Source organism: Falco rusticolus, chromosome 4 (assembly GCF_015220075.1).
Source record: "Falco rusticolus isolate bFalRus1 chromosome 4, bFalRus1.pri, whole genome shotgun sequence".
Taxonomy (NCBI): domain Eukaryota; kingdom Metazoa; phylum Chordata; class Aves; order Falconiformes; family Falconidae; genus Falco; species Falco rusticolus.
This window is the reverse complement of record NC_051190.1, coordinates 101,314,201-101,340,375: the sequence shown is the minus strand read 5'-3', so window position 1 is coordinate 101,340,375 and position 26,175 is coordinate 101,314,201. Positions and strand designations below refer to the sequence as shown.

Below are 26,175 nucleotides of genomic sequence, written 5' to 3'. Positions count from 1 at the left end.
AAACAATATAAAGAACCCAAACAATGTATCTGAGAATGGTTCCGAGCAGTGGTTTCAGAGGTGCCTTGCTCTGACGAGGAGCTCTTCTTCCCAGTCACCTAAAAGGAGGTATGGCAGGTGAGGTGGGCCAGCTCTTGCTCCCAAGGAGGGCTCCCTCTCCAGAGTCAAGGCTGGTGAGTTCTGTTGCTGCTTTTGCGATGTTACAATGTTTTTACTTACCGTGATCTGAGTTGTGATACAGGGATTCTCCCTACCATGCAAGATACATGGTCTTCTACAGTGGAGTGAATTACAGCAGGAGCCACATGCATGCACGCTTTTTGCAGCAATCGGGTAGTATTTTTCTAAATGGGCAGTTGGCTTGGTGGTGTGGGGGACAGGTTCCCAATGAGCACCACAACCAATACCTTACCTGGGAGGAGGGGACAGAGCACAGGCTGAGCCAGTGATTGTATCTGTGCATCTGCAGAGAAAACTAATTACAGGGGATGTGTCCCTGCTTTTACCTGAAACAGCAGGTTCATCCATGATTTGGGGATTATGACTTGATTTGAGATGGGAGAGACCACTGGAGTGGGTGGCAGGCTAGCTGTTACGTGGGGACTGTTGCCTGTACAGAGGAGTCATTCCTTATTAATAATGGACAAGCTACATGCTTACAAAGCGTAAAGGGTCTCCTGGCTTTGTCCAGAGTAATACCTTCAGTCCCTGCAGGTGTCTAGAAAGATATAAACACCCCCTTGAGAGTTAGAGAGAAAGCAGCTGTGTTTCCCAGAGTTAAAACTCTGCAAGGACATTTGCTTTGTTTAAGATGCTGTTGCTGTCCTTTGCAGACATGCCAACAGTCAGCTGTGCCTTTAATACTGTTTTGCAATGAGTTTTGAGTTTGCAGTGAGTTTGGGAATTGTCTGTGACTTGAATATGGTACTTGTGCAACGTTACTCAATTACTGCAGTATTTTGAGTGTTGTGTGCATCTTTAATGTAGATTGGAAAAACTTACTGATAATGCTTTTTCAGTTGAAATGTTTTAAATTGAAAGTTGATGTTTAAAACAATCCAATGTTAATATTGGATTGGAGAGAGAAGAAACAAAATTATGAGGTTGTTGGTTGCAACAGGCTTGTATTGTGGTTTGGGTTTTGTGGGTTTTTTTAATTCACTACCTGATAAGAATATGATATATTCTTTGTCATATAGCTGTAAACTCCTTAGCTTTCAGTTAACAACATACGGGATTGTATAGTTTCTTTCAGTGTGGTGCAATGGTGGCCTAGGTAGCTATGGGGATTAAAGTAAGGAGCTAGTTAAACTGGCGGTGGTGGGGTTGAAGTATTGCACACTGTGATCACTGGTAGGCAGGACTTAATTGTAGCTAGTCCTCACAAAGAATTGCCTTTTTCATGATCATGGCTAACACCCTGTAACAAGGGCTCTTTAGTAATCTTTAGTCATTCATATGCTGGTTCTGTGATTGCCCCACATCCTTTTCTACCACTGAGGCCTGTGTCTGAGCAGATAGATAACTTCTTATTAGTAGATAAAGAATACCACTTGGTCGTACTTAGAATTGTCCTCTTCTCTGAGATATAGAGGGTCTGAATAAGATTATTTCGCCGTTTCTTGCCCTCCCACAATTTTTATCTTCCATAAATAGCCTGTGGATGGTGGTGCACAAGAGAAATCACTTATCAGAGGCCAGACAGCTTCCTCATTTTAGCAAAGCAGCCAGACAAGAAGGAAATCTGCTCAGACGCAGAGGCTGAGCGATTATTGTGCAACCAAAGACTGACTGCTTCACAGAACCATGCAGCTGGAGGCAGCTGATTTCATCTGTCATTAGTGAAGTTTTAAATGGACTGGGTTTTTTATCTTCTTTTTCTAGTAGGGATTTGGCTGTTACAGCTCGCATTTCCAACACCGCCCTGGAAGAAGGAAATCTCGATTACAGCAGCAGTCAACGTTGTTGCTTAAATTAGCTGAACCAGTCTTGCATGAACTACAGTGGTAACCTTGGCTGGTGCTTCACTCATCTTTCTGTTTTGGGAAGCTGTTAAAAAAATTTGTTTTATGCTGTCCAGAAATATGTACTTAATACATGGGTGTTGCTTCGCTGTGTTGAGGTGTAACATTCGGAAATGTACAGTTGCAGTCAGTGACATTTTTCTGGGGCATGGTTATCCCGATTGGCTCCCTTAGGGATGGAAAATTCCACTTACTATCTTGGCTGGTGTCACAAGCTGGAAACTTTGACTTTTTCTCATTCAAATACAAAAGCATTTAGCTCTTACTATATTGGGTTTTTTTAAAGGCTGTGATAAAACTGGATATGAGTCAGTGCTGTCCCTTGCTCCAGATCTGTAGACAGACAGTTTCTGTACTATCACTTGCACTAGAACTGGGGTGAGTTCTGAAGAGAGTGGAAATCACCGGTTTTTATCATTTTCATGGACAGTTCTCAGGGTCCTCTTTTCAGATTCAGGAGGAGGGACATTAAGGCAGTACCAATGTTCATCAGTGCTCCAGCAAGTGCAATGGAGATCTCTTCTCAACGCTGTTTTACAGCATCCAGGGAAAAAAACCCCAAAGCTGTTTCTGTCTGCTAGAGCATTAAATTGTTAGAGAAGGATGGAAAGAAAAAGCCGTTTCAGGTATTGCCAGCTGCCAACTGTACACTGGTAAACCAGAGCTGCTGCCTACAGTCTTTGTACAGGTATAGTACTATGCTGAATCCTGTTGCCTGTCCTTTTTTCCCTGAACGGTGCTAAGTTTTGGTTAGCTAATGGCAATGCATGTCCTGGTGCAAGGGACTGGGGAAGATAGCTAGGAAACATTAAAAGAGGGAATTATGGTGCATTCATGTGTATAGAGGGAAATCTGGATGAGAGACAATGAGAGATATAAAGGAGAAGAAATATGGAGTCTAATGCCGAGGAAAAAAGAGGAAAGGGGTATGAAGAGCAGAAAAAAAGGAAAGGAGGTATTGGAGACAAAAAGTCATCGTACAACTTCTTACAGGAAAGAGTAGCAGAGGGGAGTGCAGTCACGAAAGAAAAGAAAATACCCTGAGAAAAACAAGAATGGGTTTGTACATTGCATGGAAAAATAATTCAATGAAAAGTTAATGCAGTGCTGGGCGGATTATACATGACAATATGTGTGTCACAGTATTGAGTATATGTGCATTATCTTTGGGATAAGAGTTACAGTGTTTCTATGGCACTGAGCACCTTGAGGCAGTTTTGCTTCTTATTGACATTATCTTTCATCCCTGTACTTGAGCTGGCATCTCGCATATTGTTTCTATATAGAAAAAGAAAATTTATTATTCATAGTTACACTGTAAGACAGCAGTTTCAGCCTGTCAGTTCAGTGTATGATCTTGGGATTTGCAAAAACCACTTTCAGTTCCTTTCTGCAATGAAGATTTTTAATATCATTCTTTGTATTACTGCAGCAGCCAGAAGGCCCAGGCAAGGAGTGGGCCACCTGCATTGGGTTAACCCCAGTCAGCAGCCAGACACCCACCCAGCCTCTCACTCACTCCTCTCTCCTGCAGAATGGGAAGAAAACGGAAGGCAAAAAGACCCATGGATTGAGATAATTACAGTTTCATAAGGCAAGAGAAAGCTGCACATGAAAGCAAAGCAAAAAGAGGAATTCATTTGTTACTCCCCATCAGCAGGCAGGTGATTAGCCACTTCCCGGAAAGCAGGACCGCAGCATGTGTAAGGGTTGCTTCGGAAGACAAATGCCATAGCCTCAAACGTTTCCCCTTATACCTTCTTTTCTTGAGCTGTTATCGCTAAACACAATATCACATGGTCTGAAATATCCCCCTGGTCAGTAGGAGGCAGCTGTCCTGGCAGTGTCGCTTCCTAACATCTTGGCCACTTGCAAGCCTACTTGCTTTGGGGGTGAATAGAGGGAGAAGCGCAAAAGAAAGCTTTGCTGCTGTGCAAGCACTGTTCAGCAGCAGCCAAAAGATTCATGTGTTACCAACACTGTTTTTACCACAAATGCAAACACAGCACCGTATGAGCTGCTGTGAAGACAATTGTCTCTCCTGACCGCACCCAGTACATCACACTCTGCAGGGTGTTGCACAGGCACAGGGGGAAGGGTAACCCTTGCTTTGCAGTCATTAATAGAATTGTGAAAGAACAGCTGGATACAGGTGAGTGATAATGTACAGTACAAAACAGTCAGGAATGGTCAAGAGGATGAATAGTGAAGTAGCCTTAGCTTTAAAGGTGATGCTTCCAGTCAGGAAACAGTTTATTTGCAATAATAAATTGCAAATTTATTGCAAATAAATTGCAAACTGCAACACAGTCTTGTGTGTTGTCGTTTTGCAACACGTGATAAAGAAAGTCTATTGTAAGTAAATAAGTGACACTCAGGAAATAAATACCAATTCCCATTTTACAGTGAGCTGGGACGCTCATTTTTGTTTATCTTGTGTGGTGTGGCAGCAATCAACCAAAAAGCAACCCCTAAAAGACCAAACTTTTAGGGTCATTCCCGCACATATTTTCACCCATGCTTGTCTGTTACATCTGTCATCTGTTGATTGTTGATTTGGGCTTCTGTTTTTTTAGCAGGTATCTATTGTCATTCACACTATAAAGGAAAACAGTCACCTTGACCTAGAGGTTTATTAGTGGTGCTCAGCATTTTTTGCCTTTGTTTACATGTCTGAAGTGTTCTGAAGGTGAAAAAAATTTAGTACAATGCATATGAAGTCATTTATTAGTACTCATCTGGCGAATGGGGGAGTTGTAGCAGTGAAGTACATGATAGTGAAGTTCAGACAGTAAGAGCGTTACAAAACTGAGGTCAGAATTCAAGAGCCAGTGACATTCAGATTCCTCCCTTGTTGTGTCAGTGTTTGTCTGTGGAAATGTGTCTGTAACGCTCAGAACATGAGCCTTTCCTTTGGAGTAAGTTCTTGTCTATTGGAGATCGTGCTGCATTTATGTTTGTGCAGGTACCTCTGTCTGAGGAAAATTGAGTTCCCTTCAAATGTTACAAAATAATTAAGTACTGGTAATAAAGCCAGAGCTTTATTTATTACATCCATTAAAACAGGACAGCAGAAAAAGATCATACAAAGGCACCTGCACAGGTTGATTCCTGGGTTGTAAAATTGTTCTGTGGTCAGATAAACTGCAGTCTTCTACCACATGATCAGAAAATGCTTGGTGGTGCCAGCTGGCCTGAGGGTACGTAGAGAGCAAGACAAGTCCTTTCTTGTGCTACGGTTCCTTCATTACCCTTAGGTAATGAATGGTGAGGGAAATTGTATCTAGTATCTTGACTGGTGGGCATGCAGTTCTGCCTTCCCCTTCTTTGGAACAGATGGTTCTCTATTAAGCTGCTTTGCACTTGCTGGCTTGGCCCGGGCTCTTCCGTCTTTGCTGGTACACTCCAGCACGATTGTGTTAGTGAGGGAGAGTCCAGGCTGTTGCCCCGAGATGCAGGCAGCACTCGGGCAGTTTCATGGTGGCCCATGTGTCTGACAACAGGACTGGAAACAGCAGGAGGATCTAGGACCAGAGAGGCTGAGGATCGTGTGGCTGGCTTGCTCTTGGTCCCAGCACCATGCCCAGCCCACTCGTGTGATGCTAGGATGTTTGGAGCTGAGCTTTCTCTGCAACCTAATCACACCTGCGGAACGGCAGTCAGCCAAGAGTAACTGCAGGGAGTTAGGTGGAATTCAGACCATCTGAAATCGGGACTACAGTGGCACCTGGGCCTAGTGCCGTGCGCCTTTTCTCCACTGTGCATTTGCCTTAGGAGTAACTGGAAGTCAGATTTTCCTCCTGTATACAGTCTTTTCATAACACAAAGGCACGATTCCGCTCCACTCCTTAAGAAGGTGTTGAATTTTCCTGCAGCGGAAGACTTGACTTCCTTGAAGTCTTGGTACACGTTTTCCTTGGTTTTTACTAGGTGTAATCAGCAACCAGTGGACTTCAGATGCTCGTTCTTTGACAGGGACAAGAAGAAACAGGGAGGAAAAAAGCTGATTTTTAGAAAGGAACAGCATTTCCAGGGAGCACTTCAAGCAGCATTTTATAGCACAGGGAAAGAGAACTTGTCACTCTTGTGCGGCCCTTCTGTAGCCTCTCTAGCCTGAGAGGTACAGAAGGAAGGCGTGCCATTCTGAACAGATTGATGTCATCTCCATGGGCAGGAAGGAAGATCCAGGGAATGACAGGTTGGTCAGCCTCACCTCAGGCACTCAGAAGGTGATGAAGAAAATCCTCCTGAAAAGCATTTCCAAACACATGAAGGAGAAGGTGGTGATCAGGTGTAGCTGGTTGACCAGGGCCATGCCTGGCACATTGAGTGAGTGGTGTCATAGTACAGGGGGAAAAGGGCCTTGAGGCCTTGCCCTCATCCCTTAAAGCCAGCAGCTTTGTTGGCCCTTCTTTGTTGTGAAGATCAGATATCCCAGCCCCTCTCCCATCTCCCATTAACATCCTTGAAAGATCAGTGCTTGTTCACCCTTTTTTTAAAGGCCATGGGTTGGCTTTGGAAGGAAGACCATATCAAGAAAGAGCAAATTACGTTTCATTTTTGGTAGAGCTGTGCTCACTTCAAATCAAAATGGACCTTAGGGTTGGGAGCCTGCATCAGTGTTATTCAAGAGCCAGCATTTTCCACAGAGGATGTAGTTGCCTCGTCTCCAGCTCAAAATAGAGAAGAGAATGCAGACTGACCATCTTCCTTTTATGATGTCTGTTCCATCTGGTAAGGTGTTGAGTGCCTCCTGGCAATTGCTGACTGCCTTTAGTTCACATTGGCTTCACTGTGAAATAGTTCCTGATACAAACCAGTGTTCCCAAACACACTTCAAATATCTGGTCCAATGGAAAATCAAGAAGTGGATTAGTTTAAGCTGATCAACTTCTGTGAAACAGAGTAATAATGCAGAACTTCATTTAAATCCAGAAATCCTTCTTTGGAGTTGATTGATGCATATGTTCTTTTGTTTTGCTCTTCAGAAACCAGAAAGCCCTTAAACGGTAGTGTCCTGCAATGTGTCCCTCGCCCCTTTTGTAATGCAGGTCTGAAGCTTGGATATATTTTTGTGGAGCACATTGAAATCTTCTAATGACTATCGTTTGACCTGTACTTCTGGTCTGACTGGCTTGCTGGCTATGGGTTACCTGTCCGCAGCTCTCACAGTCTGTGAAATACTATACTGAAATGGAAGTGGCAGTGCCCTAATTTTTTTGTGCCTCTAGTTTTTATTTTCAGGATGTATTAACCTGCTCCCCTGAGCACAGATGCATAAAGAACACTCGTAACACTCAATCATTTTAGTGCTTTGCCATTCATTTCTCTCTCTCTGTCTGTGCCACAAACTGAATTCCAAGATATATGTTGAACTGTATCCCAAACAGTTACATGTTAATCATTTTATCGCTCAATTTCAAGTTCTCTGGAAACAGGAATTCCGGCAGGGAAAAAAAATACAGTCATCACCCAGTATATCATGATAAACCAATATCTGGTGAAGGAACTTTGGTATTTGTCACTTTTAAAGGACAAATAATATTATGCGGCTTTATTTTCTACATTTGTTACTGTTCTTTTTCAACAGGTGAGTTTTAAACTCTGACTGTACCCGCTAACCCTGCAGGCAGTATAGAGTGGCAAACATGGTATAGCTTTATATGAAATGGTGATGTAGTCCCCTTTGCACCGGTCCTGTGAAATGGTATTACTTGCCTCTGATCAGAGAGCCCTCTTTAGAAATTCCATGTAAATCTCATGTTGTGAAATACCTTTACCACACAGTGATTTCTTCCTACCTGTGTGCTGAGGCACATCTAAAATCAAAGAAGGGAGAGTCTTTACTAATTTTTATTGGAGTTATTTTAATTTTGAAGTACACTTGAAATGGAAAGCATGTTTGTTCAAATCCGCATTTCTTCCCTGTTCTTAGGAGCTGAGCAGATTCTTCGCTGCCTGGTTGGTACCCGTATCTTCTAATTTCTGAGGAGTAGAACATCTCAGTTACATTTTCTGACCTTGTCCTTGGGTGGCTCACATTCTTCTTTATACTTATTCTCAATTTTTTGTACCTTTTAACTGAAAAAAAATACTTCTGTGCTTCCATGAAGTTGAAAGAACTGAGTCTAGTTTAAATTAAGCTTTTTTTACCACTGCTTATTATTTAGTTGGTGGTTGTACTTGCAAGGATCCAGTCCTCCTTATCCTTTGTACACAGTAAAAAAGTTGCTGAAGTCGATGGTTCAGACATGAAATGAGCCAATAGGCAGATTTAATATCTGTGACTTAACACTTCCTTCTAGTGTAATTGAAACTGAGAACTGGTTATTGTGAAGACACCTGAATAAGGGAGACCCGTTTTAGCTTTTGATGGTTAGAGAAGGGTTGTCCTCACCTCACCTTTGTCCAAGAGCAAGATTCAATGCTTGCTGTGACTTCTTGTTGAGTCTTCCTATAGAATGAAATGTCATTAAATTTAGTTTTCATATTCTCATGAAAATAATAGCTGTGTTTCTTGCATCACTTCAGGTGTTCTCCTAGATTATAGGGTAAATGACCTGCCAATCTCCTGATTGTTCAAGTTATTCAACAGTTAAGTGAGACAATTCCTTGTTTAACTGATATTAAGATTCAAGGAAGGGAGGTGGATGGCAGCCTGAGCCAGCGTGGTTACTGGCTCTTGCCATCCTGCCTGCTCAGTCCTTTCTATCCTTCCCATTGCAGTCCTAGCTTCTCCCTCACACTCCCTTGCTCACCTGAACCTGCCTTGTGTGACGGTGGAATCAGAGTAAAGCTATTTGCTTTTCTTAGTAGTTCACTTTTCTGCTGGCTTAGTACACTGAGGTGGCTCGGCACAGATGAGTGTAGAAGCCAGCACATGACATGGAGTGAAATCAGAGTGAGAAGGAGGTGACAAAGGCCCCTCATGAGACCACAGCTTGATGTGGACTTGGTATATGTAGACACAGATTGGGCAAAACTTCATTAAAATTATCTCAGAATTGAAGAACTGGGGCAGAGGTCTTTAAATGCTGAATTGCAGAGAGGATTGCTTTGTTGTCTTCTGAGAAATGTAGCATCTCATAAAGCTCTGCCATGAACAAGATGCAAGACTTTGTGCATTTAGGATTCCCTAGTGGCTAGGTCGTGAGACTCGGAAGACAGGTACGGAACGGACAGAAGCACTAAACGTGCAGGATGCTGCTATGATATTGCACTGCCAAACCAGAGGGCAGGAAGATGTCTGAAGAGACAGGGACTGAGCAATATCACACATTTTCAAAGGCACGTGTAACCTCCGTTTCCGAGAAGCACTGAGCATGCTCTAGCCCTGCACTTCACAGTGCTACCTTTACTACCCTGTATCTATTTCAAAGGTGAGACAAGATGTAGCTTACTCTAGTGTAGAAGCCTGTCACCGGCTTGGACTGAGCATCACTTAAAATGCTAATGTCAACTACTGGGGCTACCATAGTAAAAATAACGGACCTGGACCAGATCTAACAACAGCTCAGCCACTTGTGTGGGAAAGGATCCTGTAGCACTGACTTTTCTCTTTGGAACCACCTTTTTGAGGTGGTTCACTGACCTGACACTGATGTGACTGTTTGGATGGAATTTGGCAAAGCTGACAAGTTCTTGTGAAGTTCTTGTGTGTATAGGGCTTTTGGTCACCCTTGAGGATGCATGTGTTTAGCCTGTCAACTTAGAACTAAGGGGTGAAAAGCAGTTAAAATTACAGCAGGGAAAATCTAAGCTATGTTGTTTGGGTGTTGGGATTTTTTCCCCCTTTTAATCTTAAGGAAATTACTCTGATAATGGATGCAGTTAGTTAGGAGTTTGAAAGGTGAGTGTGCAGGAAAGGATGGTGCAGTCTTGAAGTGCTGGCTTCCTTGGATAGTTTTTTAATGTCTTGGAGAAACACTTAAAATATGAATCATTACTGCTGCTGGCTGACTTAGAGTGTCTGAAAGCACGCATTGGCAAAGTCTGTAATAAGAAAATATTTGAGTATATCCTTGGTAGAATATTTTTTTTTTATAACCCAGGCTAGCCAGGCTGTTAGAAGCAGCAAGATCAGTAAAATAAACAAATAGCTTTAGATTAAAAAAATAAAATAGCTTTTGTCCTTTGCAAGCCTACAACTGAAAAAACTTGTACAATAATGCTTTGTAGTTTTATGTGACAATGATAACATATTAAAGCTTCATGAATGTTGTATTGGGGATGGGGTGAATTAATAAATTCCTCCAGTGTTTATGTTATTTGCTATGATTCTACCTTACAGTCTGCTAATACTCCTGCTCTGTAGGTGATAGAAAAGGAAGGGTAAAACGTTTAGCTCGGTTGCAGCCAGGTCCTCCGATTTTGCACGTCAGAAATCTCACTAAGTGGAAGTAAAGGTACATGTGTTCGTGGGCACCTTCATTGTTACAGAGTTCTATGATTTCCTTCTGAAGGTCCCGTGGGATTTAGATGCTTCAGTTAATGGTGCAACTTCAGGCATTCAGTGCCTCTTCTGTGTTTGAGACATACTGTATTGTACATAGCGGCTTCTTCAGGTTGGATTCTTCAGGCTGAAGCTGCTGCTTCCCTTCTAGCAGCTGGCTCTTTCCCGCTCTTAATGGCTGTTTTAGCTCATTTAACAGCAAATTTTAAAACATTATTACCGTGCTCGTTACTTTGTCCTCCGTTTTGTTGGGACCATCCAATATACATTAGATATTTGTCTTTTGGTTCTAAGTGCCATTTTGTTGTGGTTAAAATTATCTGCACGGCCCTCTGAGCACCATTGTAAAAATCTTTAATGTGCGTTTTGCCTTTCAGATCTCATTGCTGATTGGATTCATCAGTGTAAATAATTCTCCATGGACGGATTACAGTGCATACAGCTACTTTCAGATTGTCACCATGTGCGACTTGGTTATGATTTTGTTCTTCTACATTATCCACATTTTCAGAATCTACAGGAAGCTCACTTGCGTTAGCTGGCCACTTGCGGTAAGCCTGTTAGGTGGCTGGGTTCCTTGTCTCTCTTGTGCGTTGATGTCTTGATTACTTAGTCCATTTCCTTGGACACAAAATGATAGGCTGCCTTTCACGTAATTCTTTTTTGCCTTGTATGCAAATCCTTCTGTTGCTTTTGTTATTAGTATTTATTTCAGCAGATGCTGCAATTGTAATTTTTTTTAGCTGATTTGGATCTGATCCTGCCCTCCTTTACACAGATACAAATCCAGATTTACTCCAGGGAATGCAATAGCATTATTCTGAGACAATTGAAAAGAAGGTACCGATGACCAAGTCTTCAGCAGATGGATCCTAGCTCAGGTCATTTATAGCAGCTAAGGGATTGCTAGACTGCCAACCAGATCATAGCATTAGAATTGATGTCCTACATCCTGTCCCAAAATAAAGTCTGTGAGTGCTATTTAAGTCAAATGTGTCTGGTTTTGGTACGTTTATAGGTAACTTAAACAATAGCAAGAAATAGGAGCCTCAGCCTGATTGCCATAGCCTGGCCGTTCCTGGGATATCCTGCAGGATGTTCCTGCCTCATTCCTGCGTTTCCCCTGCACATCCATCTCTTACGTCCTAGCAGAGAATTAACAAGCAGCACAGAAAATGTGAGACCCGAACTTCCTCAGTAGCTTTGGGTCAGGTCAGCTAACAGAAGAGTTCTGCATCCTAGGGTGGGATGACAGATTTTAATAACACCTTGGGTTGTCTCCCTTATGCGTAGTGACATGTTAGTTCCACAGAGGAAGGACCAAAGGGATGGAGAAAACCAGCTGCAGAGATACAGACGAATTCTGAAATCCAAGAAGTGGTTGGGATGGAGTTTAATGGAAGCTATGCAAGTAGTTTACAGATCTAAGATAAAGGTTTGTCCATCCATCCACTTCTAACCAGAAAGAAAAAATTACATTTTTTTTAGCTGAAGAATATGGTTAGTCTTGCGCCCCTTCTTATTTTTTTAAATGTGTACTGCCACTATGTGTCTCTAGAAAGTACTTCCTTATCCAGAGATAACACAGATGCAGGGATTGAAATAAGGGATTGAAATAAGGTAATAAATGACAGTTTTCCAAAGCAGCGTTTAATGTATGCATTGCTGTAACAGGACTATGCCATTTTGACCTCTACATAGGCTGCTTTTGCTTTTTATTGTGTGTTTAGTCATTCCTAAATGTTGCAGAGTCACTAGTGAGTTCAAGGCACTGCAGCTGGTGGCTGCTCTGCTTCAGATAGCTTTATGGGATGTGATGCTTGAACACTGCTGCTCTTTTACAACCCACCTCCTTTTTGGGAGGTTCACATATTTAAGTATCTTTAGAACAGAATAGGAAGAAGACCTGTAGGAGACTTTGGGAAACTACAGCTAGTGTTGGGCTGAGTTTCCTGGCAGGTTCTCTACATTGCAGCCAGGGGTGTGATTTGCAGTCAGTGAAGTTGCAGGGGTTCAAGAGGTTGTTCAGCACTGACACCTTTTAAAGCCGGGAAGTATTTCTCCAGAGGGGCACTCTCCAGGCCACCTAATTTAGTCTTTGATTCTTTTGCACTTTGGCCCATCCCTCAGATTCCTGTGAAGTAGTGGCCTGCGTACACTGCTATAGTTGGTGTCTCTAAGGAGGCACTGGCACGAGGGACTTCCTGCTGCATCACGGACTAGCCAGAGAAGCCTCCTTACAGAAATAATTTATTCTGGCAAAAGCAAGGGTTGAGATCTTGATTACTTGAACAAGGGTACATGAGTTGCAGTCTCAGAGCACACTTGGTGGCAGAGGTCCTCCTCAGCTGCTCGGTAAACACCTGAGCAGAAGGAAACCATGGTATGTTATCATAGAGTATTTCTCTTTTGGGATTTCTTTGAACAATCTCCTTTTGGGGCTGCATTCTCTCTGCTTTGGTTTGAGACAATCCCTCCTCTCCCTTATGCAGGGCATTTGCTTGGCTCATGCTGGTAGTGCAATGCAGATAAAGTAAGCAGAATAATACCCTCCCGCCCACCCCACCATGCAAAAGAAACAGCCTGTGTTCAGTTTGCAAACACCTGTATTAGCTGCCATAAGGTTTGTGAGGATACAAAATCTAAATCCACATATAAATCCTTATAACAAGGTAGAATTGACCCCTGGACTGATACTCGTGACACTAGAGAACAGCTTAAATGTGGTGCTCTGTCAGAAAAACTCGTGGCATCATGTTTTACCACAGGACAGCTGTAGCCACCCTTACAGACTTAGGAGCCTAGGTGTTGGTTATCATTGTCTGCATGATTGTGCTTTTCGGGGCTTCCCTCCTGTTTCCAGTCTTGGTTGATATAAGTTGTTAGTAAATCTAGCAGTAGATCCACTGCTTCCTTTCTAAGACTATCAGAAGTAGGAGCATTTGATTTTCCATTTATGCTGTTTGCTGCCATTTATTGCCATTTCATATAGGCTACAGAAATATGCCCTTAAGGCTTCTTCCTTCCTCCAGAACTGTCTCTTTAAGTAAGGTCCGTATTTCATGCAGTAAAGAGACATTTTTCACTCTCCGTAATGTACTATGTTGAAGTGAAGGGATTGTGTCTGTAGGCAGTAAGCAGATCTTATTCCAGTGACATTAGTAGATCTGAAGATTGGCCCTCTCCTTTTTCGAATGTAAAGTCAGGTATGGTACAAAATCCACCCATAAGGTGTTTTTTTTCTCTTTTTCTCTCTCTCTTACTTATTTTTAGCTTTTTTTTTTTTTTTTTTTTGACTTGGTGTTTTGCCCACTGGGTTTGAGTAATGTCTGCCAACTTGTTTTCATTCTAAGGCATATTTAAATGCTTTCCTGATAAGTTTCCCTTCTGATGCAGGCTGTGCTTGTCTTTACAGGAGTTTCTTCATTATTTAATTGGCACAATTCTGCTTCTCATTGCATCGATTGTAGCAGCATCCAAGAGTTACAATTTGTCTGGGCTTGTGGCTGGAGCGGTAAGACTGTGCTTATTAGCCCCGACACTTTTTTAATTGCAATATATATATTAAATAGGGCATTGGAAATCTATTACTTGTAATTTTATTTTCGTACAGACTTGCCTTGCTTGTGTCTGGGTTGGGTAAACTACATTCTAGCTCATTTCAGTGAATGTTCTATAACACACTGCCAACAAAAATATTCTGTAGTGAGACTCCAGACTCACCACTAAAGTAGGTATTTGTCCTGTCAGAGAGCTGAAACCAAAGGCTCCTGCTTTAACTCATAGGAACTGATGTGTTCAGGGGAAGATTTAAGACAATTCAGTTCTGACAAATGGCTGTTGTAGCAGCTAGAAGTTGTCTAAAGGATTTCACCCCAGTCTGTGGCTTTTGATGCCTTCTGCTCCTGAGCAGAGCCCTGTTCAAGATAATTACTTGAAAAAACCCGCTGGAGTCCTGGGCTGACTTCGTGGAAGATACTCTCTGCCTCTGTTGGCTGGAGGGCTTTAGAGAGGGAGGCATGACTTCTGAGTGTGGGCAGCAATATTTTCACAGCAGCAGGACTTGAATTACAATTCCTCCCGAGTAAAGAATTACTTTCAGAAACTTAGTCCTGATGATGCAAACAGACTAGAAGATTTACCTGACTTGTTTATTGGCAGATGGCAGGGAAAGACTTGTTTGAATGGGGCAGTGAAAGAGCAGTCATCAGAGGTGTTAGGAAAAGTCTTTTCTTTCTGGCAGAATCCTAGCGAGAAGTCTCGAAGGTGAGACTATGCTGCTGTCCAGCTTTTCCTCCTTCCTTGTATATGACTCACTCTGTCTTTCAGTCATTGTTTTGACAAGACATAAGCTGCTATTATACTACAGAAATTTTTAAATTTTTAGTATATTGGCAGAATGGAGTGAAATACAACTTTTTTCGTTCTGTTAACATCGTAAAATATGTAGCTGGATATACAAAGACTGTCCATACATTCATGGAATATGTGTCATCTAATGTTCTGGAAGTATTTGTGGTTTGTTTGTTTTCTCATCCAGACTTTCGGGTTCCTAGCTACGATCCTTTGTGTTTTAAGCATATGGTCATCCTACAAGGTTTCATGCATCACGCAGTCAACAAGTAAGTTTCGTGCTTAGTAACTGCCAGAATGCTTCCCAAAATGAATATTTATATTTTCTGCCACAGAAAATTTGTTTTCCAGAATGAATATTTATATTTTCTGCTGTGTTTACCTGGAAGGATTTATTAACATCCTGTTACTTGTTACTCAGAATTACTCACAAAGCAATAATTCCGTATTTTCTGTCAACACAGACAAATTACAGCTCTTGACGGCTGCTAACAACTAACTACAAGAGCAAAATAACTTGCTTGTAGCAAATAGTAAATGTTAGTGCTTTCTCTTCTACCCTAACCCCTACCAAAAGAAGGTTTCCTGTGTGTTCCTTCAAGTAGTTGAATTTGTTTGTGGCAACGCAAGTGACGCTGTCTTCTTTTTCAAAGATGCATCTGTATGACTCCTTCATCTCTGCAAGACATCTGCCTTACAAAAAAGGATACCAAAGAGGAGTGTGCACTACTGAAGAGAGAGCATGGGTATTTTGTTACTAGCCTGGAGACCCGGTAACTTCTGAAGATCTACTTGAATGCCTATGCTAAACAATGTTGTGAACCAAAGTTTGTTTGCTCCCCCACCTCCCCAGTGCAAGAAGTTTATAATGGAGAGCCTGCTTTTTATGAGCTTTACAGAGATAGACAACTTCTGTCTCATAAGCTGGGCTGTGGTCATTTCTAGCTGTTTGCAATAAGTGCATTTAAAACTTATTTGGAGAGCCATTTGGTTCTCCTTTGAGAGGGATGGAAAAATTGCTTTTGATTTCCTCCATCTGTTTACAGAAAGGAAATCCTGTGAATTCCTACCTGATTCTTAACTTTCAAGGGTGATTTGTTTAACAAAGGAACTGCTACAAACTGATTTGTGCCTGGATAAGCTGACCCAAGTCTTTGTTACCTCTTTATCAGAAAGGTGGACTTTGTCTAACATCAGCTCAGCCAGCATCAAAAATTATGAACTGCAACTTGAATACATCACTGCGAACACTCCTTCCTAGCCCTAATACTACATGATGAAATCGGGGGGTTTTCTCCATGAATTTTTACAGGTTATTAACAATCAAAGATTATTCTTGAAAACTTCACTCTGCTAAACACAGGAAAATACATACCCAAGAATATATGCTTAATGTTTTGTGGTTTTTTTTCCTTTTCACAAATACTTCTTTCTAAAATGGGTATATTTGAGACCTGCTCTTTAGAAAATTTTGGTGCATTTCCTATAAAATGCTAGACACATTCCTCCTCTTTGGAGTCTAACGGTGTTTATTGGAAGCCCATTGTGAATGGAGCAATGCGCTGCTTTCTCTCTCTCACATGCAGCTTGTCCCTGCCTCTGCTGGGATCCATGCTTTTGGAGACTCTGCCGGGAGCCTGGACAGGCAGAACAGTTGAGTTTTGTCCAACCTGTTAGTGTCATGAAGTTCTACGTGACTTTGAGGCTGAGCTTCTGCCTTCTTGGCACCTTTGTCTTTCTGTCCTTTTGCAGTCCCTCTGGTGAGCTGGAAATTCTTTGCAGGAAAAAGGGAAGTGCAGGCCCCTCTTCCTTGGTGCTTCCCCTTTCACGTCTAGCTGTGAAGTAGGACTTTTCCTTGTAAGTTGGTCTCTTCTGTCAGGACAACCGCATGAGAATGCAGCAGGTTTCTGCAAGAAGTAGGATTTATACAGTTTACCGGGTCCAGTCTGGAGGTAAACAAACATTTTCTGGCCAGCTATGCATTTTTCTGTTTGAAATTCTGTGCCAATACTGCTATATAGTGGTCCTCTCAGAAAAGTCTTTTTGTGCCCCATTAGCAGGTCATCATACATTGCCATTTTTTGCCACCTTATTTTTTTCTGTCACCATAATATATGTATCTTTGCTTGGCTTTCCCCCCGGCTCCGCCCCCACCCCCCACCCCTCTTGGACAAGAGAAATCAGCCAACTGCTAAATGTCAAAAATTTTGAGTAAGTAGATGAAAGTAACTAAACAGATAACCTGGAAAGGTAGAAATACCCCACCACACAGTGCACGATTTCTGTGATTCTTCTCGCTGTTCCTTTTCGTAAGTGCCCTATTTACAGCAACATAGAGCAGGAAATAATTTGAAAGTGCAAAAGTCTGCTCTTTGTGGATTAAGATACATTCTCTCCCAAGATAAACTGCTTTGATGTTAATATAGAGGATTATTCAAATAAAACTATATAGCAGGCAGTTATAATGTTATTAATTTCACATTGACTGTCTTTTATTTATTTCTTTTCAATGTCCAACTTTGGCCTGCTTTTCTGCCCCATGCTTTCAGAAGATGTATTTCGTGTTTGGTTGGAAATGGGTTGCTTTTTTCTTTTAAATGACCTGAACTGAGCATGCCTCAAAGGCTCTCTGGCTTAACAGACATCTTTCTCAGCTACAAGACCACTGTTTGCAGCGTCAGTGATGGTTCAGGCTTCCTTGCCCTGCCAGCACAGGACTGGTCCAAAGGACATACATGACAAGGGACTTCATTCTGGGCACTTTGAATGAAAATACTTGCAGAAGAAGGTACACCCCCCCACACCCTGTATGTATTTTTTTGCAGCAAGGGTGCTTGATCACCAGTTCCCCTGCCAAGGCTAACTTAACTCGAGTTTTTAGAAACCAGCACTCTGACTTTAATTTGGACTGACGTGGTAAGATACTTAAGGATACAACTTCTTCTGTTCCCCCAGAGGAAAGAGAAGTGCTCTACTTCTCCTTCGCCTCCTGAGATACCACCTCAGGTAGTAGGCACATTCCTACAAGCTTTAACCTCTCTTGGCAATCCAGTGGGAAACCAATGTTCTGCTGCACACAGCATGAATGCAGCCGAGACCTCAGCGCTGCGGTGGCATGGGGAGAAGCACCTGCTAAGGATTGGGGCTGGAGCCTGAGCTTGCTCTGAAGAAAAGGCTGTTTCCACTCTGCTGGAATCGTGCCCAGTCTCCTGGCACTCCACTGGCACCTTTTTTTCAGCCTCCCACATCACTCTGTCGCTTGTCACCACGCAGGGGAAAAAAGTATCAGGGAAATTGCATGTAGTCTGACAACCAAAGAATTTCTGAACCATGCTCTGTGGTCACCCAAATAATATGTTTTACTGCGAGTGCACTTGTTTATACTGGATCAAGAGAAGTAAATTACAAGTTCCCTTTTGGTTTTTGTGCCTATCGACAGGTCTAAGGTATGCCTGCAGGTTTGGCTGTTACGACAGCGCTGGGTCCGTAGACCCACCAGATGCTCTTAATGCAGTATGTTTTCAGGCTGGAAAACTGACATGTCTGCTGCCAAAGCTTCCTCACTTCCCTCAGATTCTCCTTGCGAAACGTCTACCAAGGAAAGCACAGGTTTTGCTGTAATCACCAGCTCTACCAGGGGTCTTTGAATGACAGCTCCGTCTGGCAGGGACTTTGGCACCTCACTACTGTAGCTCTGCCAGCAAAAGTATTTTAAGTTTCCTTCAGTGTCAGCCTGGTTCTGAAAGCTCCATCTGTCTGCAGCTTTGTCAAATATGGGATTCCAGCTGTTATAGAAATTAACTATGTTTGCTATTTGGATGATGTAAGAGCTTTGAGAATCAGATTGTTGTCTTGTTCATTTTTTTCCTTCCTCTACTAGAGCAGTGACCTCTCTGGGGACTTTCAGAATATATCCTGTAGCTGGAGGACAAGAGGCAGGAGCCATGGAAATACCTGTTCCCCTGCTGTTGTGTTTAGATTGCTGGTCTCTGGCTATCCCACCCAAAAGCTGTCCATCCTCTTCAGCTCCAAGATGAGTGTAGTATATCCTTTGAGCCAACACAGGTAGAGTTTTGTGTTCAGTCTTACTGAAAATTAGTATGTAAACCTTGGGAGAAGAAAATAGTACAAACAGTTTCATATTGCAGAAAACCCCAAACCCTGACGTTTGAGCTCTGGGGCCTTAAGGTAAGTTAAGAGAGTGGGTAGTGCTTTTGTCAGGTACAATCTGGGAAGACGAGAAGGGGAAAAAAAAACTTCCTTAAAAAAAGAGGAAGGGTGGCTTTGAAAAGCTTGAGGACTGCAGTGCTAGGTGAAGACACTGCAGGTTATGTGACAGCTTGCACTTTCTTCTGTTGCTCTGAAATTGTGGTGTTGTGCATTGTGTGAACTAGGAAGGAATAAGTTCTTTGCTCCTGAAAAGGCTTCGGGAACAAATCACTGTGGGGTACAGAGGGGATAGCAAGACCCTATGAAAATAATAACTTCTAATGAATTGGGGAGGTGTTGTGTTGTGAGTAATGCTCCAGGGAAGAGGACTAAGAGCTTATCAGGTCAAAGAGGAGCAGGAGACAAGAGTGAGCAGGTGTCAACATTGGTAGAAAGCTTGTGAAAGAGAAACTAATGTGAGCACATTATGCACTAATGGAAATGCGGCGGATACCCACAGTTTCTGGCTGTCCGTACTTAAAGGGCAGACCTACCTGGAGTGATAGAAAAGTCTCTTTTCTGCTGGCCTGCTATGCACGCTTCATACCCCATGTCTGGGATTTTCACGTTCTGCTGAAGCTCCAGAAGGAGGGCACTAAACCTGACCCAGAGGCTGCAGAACATGGCATCAAGGTGCCGCATGTTCTGCCCTGCTGAACTTAACAATTGCTCTGGGCTCTGCTGCGCTTAGAGACAGCACAGGCAAAATGCTGCTGCTGAGTGTGGGAGGCTGTGCGCTGGCCGGTGGCCTTGGCCAGCCCTGCGGCTAGGGGCAGCGGTGCAGACCTGCTTGTAGACTGTCATCTGAAAGCCAGGGAAGGCTGGAGCTGCGCGTTGCTAGCCCAGCTGATGGGCTTGACACTGGGCTGGCATCCTGGTGGTGCAGCTGTTTGTGTGAGGTGGGGAGAAGCGGGTAAGAGAAAGGGTCTGTGGGAAGCCCATGTCCTGTTCCTTCTGCCTGCAGAGATCTCCTCCCAGGTGGCAGGAGAGAGACCTCATTACAAAGCTCTAGGGTATTCTTAAGCAACCCTCCCGTTTAGGCCGTCTCAGGTTTTGGACTGGAGCGCAGGTGCAGGCACCGTGCCCTTGGCTTACCTTTTGCTCCTCTGCAGGTGTGCAGGGCTGCACGCTTGGGCAGCCAGTCTGAGGAACAGTCAGCTCTTGGTTTTGGTCTCTGGTCCCAGGGCTTGTTTGACCCCGCTACATGGAAGCAGGTCAGAAAGTCGCAGTGGTGCTTGTCCTGTTCCTCTCCTGGAGAAGGATGACTACTTTTTTCCAGCACGACAGCTGGATAACAGGAAAAGCTGTAAGTGCTGTTGGCTGCTCCTTCCTATGCCTGTCCCCCTTCTAGAGGTCACTGGTCACCCACAGCTGGCTGCCGCAGAGTTTGTTTCTGTTCTGCCTGTCCTTGAGCCCAGAGCCCATCAGCCTCGGCCAGTCCCCTGGGTCAGCACTCTGTTTTCTCATGGTAAGTATGCACCATTGTTTATTACTAGGGACTGACCACTATACAGTGGGTTCCCACCATCCAGGAGCTTGCATTAAAAAAAAAAAAAAAAAAAAGGCCATCTTTGTAAACAACTGATGAAGAGTAGCTTTATCCTCTTATATCTGCACTGGTTTACTGGGTTAATGACTTGCCAATTTATTAAGTACTGAACAAGCTCTCATTACCTGCCTGGACCAGCCCCTCTGCCTTGGGGCAGTTGGCAAAAAAAATAAATATAAATCTCTGCTTTTTTCCGTCTGCCAAACTTCTGTTTGAGCTGCTCTGACAGTGAAGCTGTCTGGCCATGCCCAGAAGCAGCACTTCGAGCAGGTAGGAAGCTTAAAACACGAAAGAAAAAAAAAAAAAAGAGTTGCAGCACCACAGGAGCTTTCTCAAGGGCGAGATGGTTGCCAGTCACAAGGTTTCAGTTTTACATGAAGGCAGAATTTAGGTACTGAAATCTTTGACGTTGTTCTGGTTTAGTGCTGTGACAGCTTGGCTTCAAAGGCACGATGCTGTGGCTGCTTATGTGCTGGGGTGGGGGGCGGTAGTACAACAGCGGGGGCTCATAAAAAGGAGGCTGGGAGGGACCTTGCCTTTTGGGGTGGTGGGAAATAAGGAGGGTGGCCCTAGAAAAGTGAGTGCAGAGGAAGAAGCTGAAGTCAGGGGACCTCTACAGAGCAGCAGCACTACCCGCCACTTCCTGAGCAAGGTGCTCAGAACAGTGCTGGGCCTCGCGTTAATGTTTTCAGAGTGCCTCCAGCAGCACCTGGCTTTTGCATTTTGCTAAGCTGCAGCTTTACGGAAAGGTGCATAAGGTAAACATTTTCAAGAGCTGTTTTGTCACTGGGTAAGTGCTAATTGGTTCTCAGATGAGACTTGTGTTCGACAGAGTATGTCCTTCGGAGCACCAGCCAGCCATGAAGGCCGGAGCTTTTGAAGCAGAAGGATTAGGACACAGATAAAATTACATCAATTAAAATGCATTTTTTTGTGCATCCTGGCTTGAACCAAGTTAAATTAAAAATGCCCAAGATGATGTAATTTCATATATCACTCTTTAGACGTTTACAGGCGTAGAATAACAGCAATGCACAAAGCAAACCGTTTGAAAGGAATAAACTACAACCTCTGAAGCATTAGCAAGAGAGCAGCAGTCCTGCCCCCCTCACTGCGACAGGGAATTCAGCCAGCAGTGTGGAGGGTCACAGGAAGGCACAGGTGTCCTGGTGCCAACGCTCAGTGCTACAAAGCCCCCAGGTTACTCTGGCCCCGAAATGCGTTCAGCCGTGCCTGGCGCAGGGCACTGCCATGTATACCGCCTTCAGAGCCCCTCGCCTGTGGCTCTAGAGAGGCGTGCCCGCAGGCTGGGACACCCTGCAAAGGAGACCGGTAGCGATGTGGCAAACGCACCGCCTGGAAAAAAGAGGGAATAGAACAGAAGATAAGGAACAGACCAAGTGCTCTGTGCTTTGCACGTGTGGGTATGTTTAGAAAAAAGTAATGTGTGGTGGCGAAGCAAACACCTGCACGTTTCTGCGGCTGATGAAGGGGCTACCAGAAAGACAAGATGTCAGATTTTGAAGTGGAGCCGATGTGTGTGTGTAGGACGTGGTAAAGTCCGAGCAGAGTGGTGGGGCATTTCTCCCCTGCGGGGGTGAATATCCCCAAGCTGCTAATGTAGAGTCATTGCTAAATTAAGTATGTCTGAGCCATTTGTTCTTTCCTTACATGTTTGCACTTGTGCAGGAAAGGCAACAGCAGACAAGCAGCCTTCTTGGCTTAGGAGGAATTGTAGCAAGACGCTAGAAACCTTGAGGGAAAAGAAACCCCACAGGAGTAGACTTGCAGGCACCTAACCTTTAGGCATACAAGGACAGACTGAGAAATTAGAGACAGCACTCATCCTGCACCTGTTTTTACAGCCCAAAGAGAGTAAATTCTCCCAGGGAAAAGCACAGTGTGTCTTGGAGGCTATTTGCATGGGACTAGCCTTAATACCCAGCCATTCTCTTTGTGTAGTTAAAGGAGAAAAAGGGACAAGAGTGAATCACAGCAGCAGTGTGTCACAGGAGCACAGGAGTTACTCTTCCCCCTCTGATTCACCCTCTTCCTCCATCAGCTACCAGGGGAGCTTGGGCTCCCAGCTGGAACCCCTCAGGGTGGGGCTGAGGAGATACCCCCTTTACTTTCCCATGCAGAGCTGGGGCAACACCGACCTCCTAATTCCAGCACTTGCATCTCCTAATATCATAGCTGTGGGGTGGGAAGAGACCAGGCTAGGAGTTGTGTATCACCTCAAAGCCTGTAGCCAAAAGCATCCATTTGCAGCTTCCTTTTATTGTATCTGCTAGCCAGCTGTGGTGGTAGGCTATGATTCCCTCCCTCCCCGCGTACAGCCCTGCCAGCACACACAATTACACCAGTTTCTTTTATTGAGAGCACTGGGGGTTGTATGAGGTAGACCGGTGCTGCTGGTGGCTCTCTGTACCCCCCCCCCGAGTACAAATCACAGCTCTGGTGGCATAACGGCTCTTTTTAAATCAGAGTGCTTTGTCCATCTAGCACAGCCTACTGTTATTTCTACATCTGTAAATCACTCTTAACATAAAACTTAATGATCTGCATCCCCCTTTTTCATGAACCCCAGCCAAACAAGAGCACCATGCTGCAGCTGTAGCTATTAAGCTATGGTGGCAGCACAGCACTCCATTAATACCTCATGCTCAGCAGTTTGTGGTGCACGACAGCTGAATAATTATGCCCTTGTTACCCTCAAATAAGAGGCACAATTGCCAGAAACAAGCATTTACAATTAAAAAAAGCAAACCTGTATCAAGTCAAGGACAACATTTTTTCATTCATAAAACAAGCCTTTCTGAACAAGAGGACTATGAGGCAGAAGACAGACTGACATTAATGAGCCAGTTGTTTCTAAGGCTGTATTGTACCCCCTCAGACAGACCTCCATAGCTGCTTTATCCCAGCTGTTCTGGGAAACTAGTAGGCAGAACTTTAGCCAAAGCTGTCCTCGCTCTGAATTGCACTGATAGGTTTAGTTTAGATTTGAGGGACAGGAATGGGAAGCAGGGCTTCAACAACGCAGGTATCAATAACCAGTGATCTGCAGCCTTTGAAATGGAGCAGACAGGCACAGGAGAGTGAAAACGGGTGGTGTTAACAATAAAAATAGAAGTGGCGAGAGTCTGTCCTCCTTTCTGAGGGTGCCTTGTTGCTCACGCCAGGGTTAAGCTCCATGTCTTTGGTTAGTGGGGTGCAGACACAACAGAACAGTTAACTTGCCTCCTTCCGTACCTACAGCTCAACATTAACAGAGATTTCAGAATCGTGCCAGCACTGATATTTTCGGAAGAGTGACAGCTGGTGCAAAGGAAATAGTTAAAAGGAGGGCTGTGGTGCAGACAGACTTGCATTATTTTGAGCAACATTAAACCATACTCTAAGCAAGGGCAGGGCATACGGTAATAAAATACTTCTCATGCTTTTGTCTTACAATATTAGGCTTTCAGTAAGTCCAAGTGAGGACTGAAAAGAGAATTCTGACGTACACCCCAGGTTTAGCACTGCAGAATACTCCATCCTTTCATGCAGCACGTCTAGCAACAGATACCTGACTGGGTATCTGCTGGCCTGCCTGCACATGAATCATGCTACAGAAGAATGTTCTTATACTGTCACCTCCTTGTGAAGCCCTGACTCTGACCTCGGGGCTTACCAACTTCAAAACAGCCAAGTCTGGTTTATTTTCCCAGTCCTGTTCAAATATTCAGCCAAGAGATAATAGGTCATAAGAAACAAAACTGAATGAGTGATCATGACATGTGGGCTGGTCAAAGCAAGTTTCGCTGGGGTGCCTGGAGAGGACTGGAATTGCAAGAAGCCCTGTCTGGCACGCTTCACATGTTTGCCAACATTTCTGTTTGTGGACCCTGATTTTTTCCCAGCATGTATAATTTGCATTTTTGGATAATAAGCTGCTCTCATTTAACTTCCCCGGAGTCCGGGAAATGCTCAGGTATTCCCCATTCCCTTGTCCTCTCATCCATGATCCACAGACCTTTCATTGAAAGCCACGGCATAGTACAGACCACAAAAATCTTCAAAGCCATACTACAGAGTTATAGGTGCAGGTGTAGTCATGCAGCTGAAACTTGAATTTTTAAAAACATCTCTTGACAGGTTACAAAACCAAAGGAGTAAAATGAAGAACCCTTTCAAACTGCTCAGGTAAAATATCTCCTTGAGACAATATCTATCTGATTATATTATGAAAAAGCCTTCAGGCTGTATTTTGAGAAGTAAGCAAATGACTGGATGCAGTATCACTAAATTGCACCCTTCAATTTATAGCCACACTGACAGAAGAGGGCAAGGGGGCTTTAAGTCCACTGAAAATACAGGTGGGAAGCGGGTGAAGTCGTCCAAGACCAAGTAATTTCAATCACACGATCATCTTTGCCCTCTTGTGGGCAAACTTCTCTCCTGCAGCTTCTCGGCAGATGGCTGCGCAGACTGCACCAACAGAATGCGAAAAACGTCGCTGGCCTTCCGTGTGCTTCCTTTAGCAGGCAAAGCATAGCTATTCTGAATCCAAAAATAAGTCAAAGCCAAAGCCCCGCCAAGCAGTTACCCTTGCTCGGCTCCTGCCCGACAGCACGGAGGCTGTGTGACGAAGCAAAAGCAAGCGGCCGGCCGTGCTCCTTGCTGCGAGGAGGAGGCCCACCTGAAAGCAAGGAAACACAGACGTGCCTTGAACTATGGATGCGCAGACAGCAGCGACCAGGTGGTGCCTTGTGCGCTCACGACAGACAGCTGCACACTGCCAGCCTATGAGATACGCTGCCCTGCTGCACTATTCTGGTCATCTACAGTAAACTAACTTGGATTATGCTACTGAGAAAGGAGTTGCCATCGTTCTAGCAATAACATGACTTAAACTGTGTGGTCATGCTCCAAATTATTAAACGTTTATTAACCTTTCTTAGGACTTCCGAGTTATTTTCTCATGCTGTGTAAATCCACCACTGATCTAGCCTTTTAATACAACATTTTGTCTCAATCATTTTCTTGCCACTAGTTTTCACATGTAATTAAAAGCCCTAGAGACCTTTGTTCCTTATGAATCCTTATGGTTACACTCATCTCTGGCAGCTTCATCAGAGACAATTTGCCTTTAACGTTACAATATAAATAAAATACACCACGGCATTCCAACTTCAGTGCCGGCAATGCAGAAAGTGCTGTTCTTCTCCTGTTTACAAGACAACCACCAGATAATGAGCAATCTGTAGGATTATGAAACAAAAAAGCAGCCCTGCCAGAAACCATGCAGGTTTATTTCCTTTTCCTCGCCCCCTACCACTGATAATCAGACAGCTGCTCCCCTTCGACCCAGTAACTCGGTCACCTGCATTTTTCTACACCAGAAGAAATTATTTGCTCTTAACACCTTTTGCTAGTTTGTGCTCATTCCTTTAACAAATCTGGCACTTTTATTTTTTCCAGTTCCACTGTAATCAAGACAATAGGAAAGCAGCACTTGAATTAGGCTTGTTACAGTAACCCGTAGACCGAAGTAGGTGTCAAGGCTATTGCAAACTAGTTTGGTTGGACCCGGTGATAAGAGG

General features: G+C 43.8%; 1 protein-coding gene and 1 long non-coding RNA gene across 2 annotated transcripts in view; one reads left to right on the top strand and one right to left on the bottom strand.

Annotated features, from left to right (window-relative positions):
• CMTM7 (CKLF like MARVEL transmembrane domain containing 7) overlaps positions 1-18,656 on the top strand; it is a 27,221-nt gene extending 8,565 nt beyond the window's left edge. Inside the window, exons 2-5 of the mRNA XM_037383471.1 lie at positions 10,854-11,027; positions 13,892-13,990; positions 15,017-15,098; positions 15,483-18,656. Coding sequence (XP_037239368.1) covers positions 10,854-11,027; positions 13,892-13,990; positions 15,017-15,098; positions 15,483-15,496 — 369 coding nt within the window. The 3' untranslated portion in view covers positions 15,497-18,656. The remainder of the gene's footprint in view (positions 1-10,853; positions 11,028-13,891; positions 13,991-15,016; positions 15,099-15,482) is intronic.
• Positions 16,341-26,175, bottom strand: LOC119146181. The gene is made up of 2 exons (XR_005103660.1): positions 18,784-26,175; positions 16,341-16,736 (listed from the first exon to the last, which is right to left on the bottom strand). It is a non-coding gene; the product is annotated as an uncharacterized LOC119146181 (long non-coding RNA).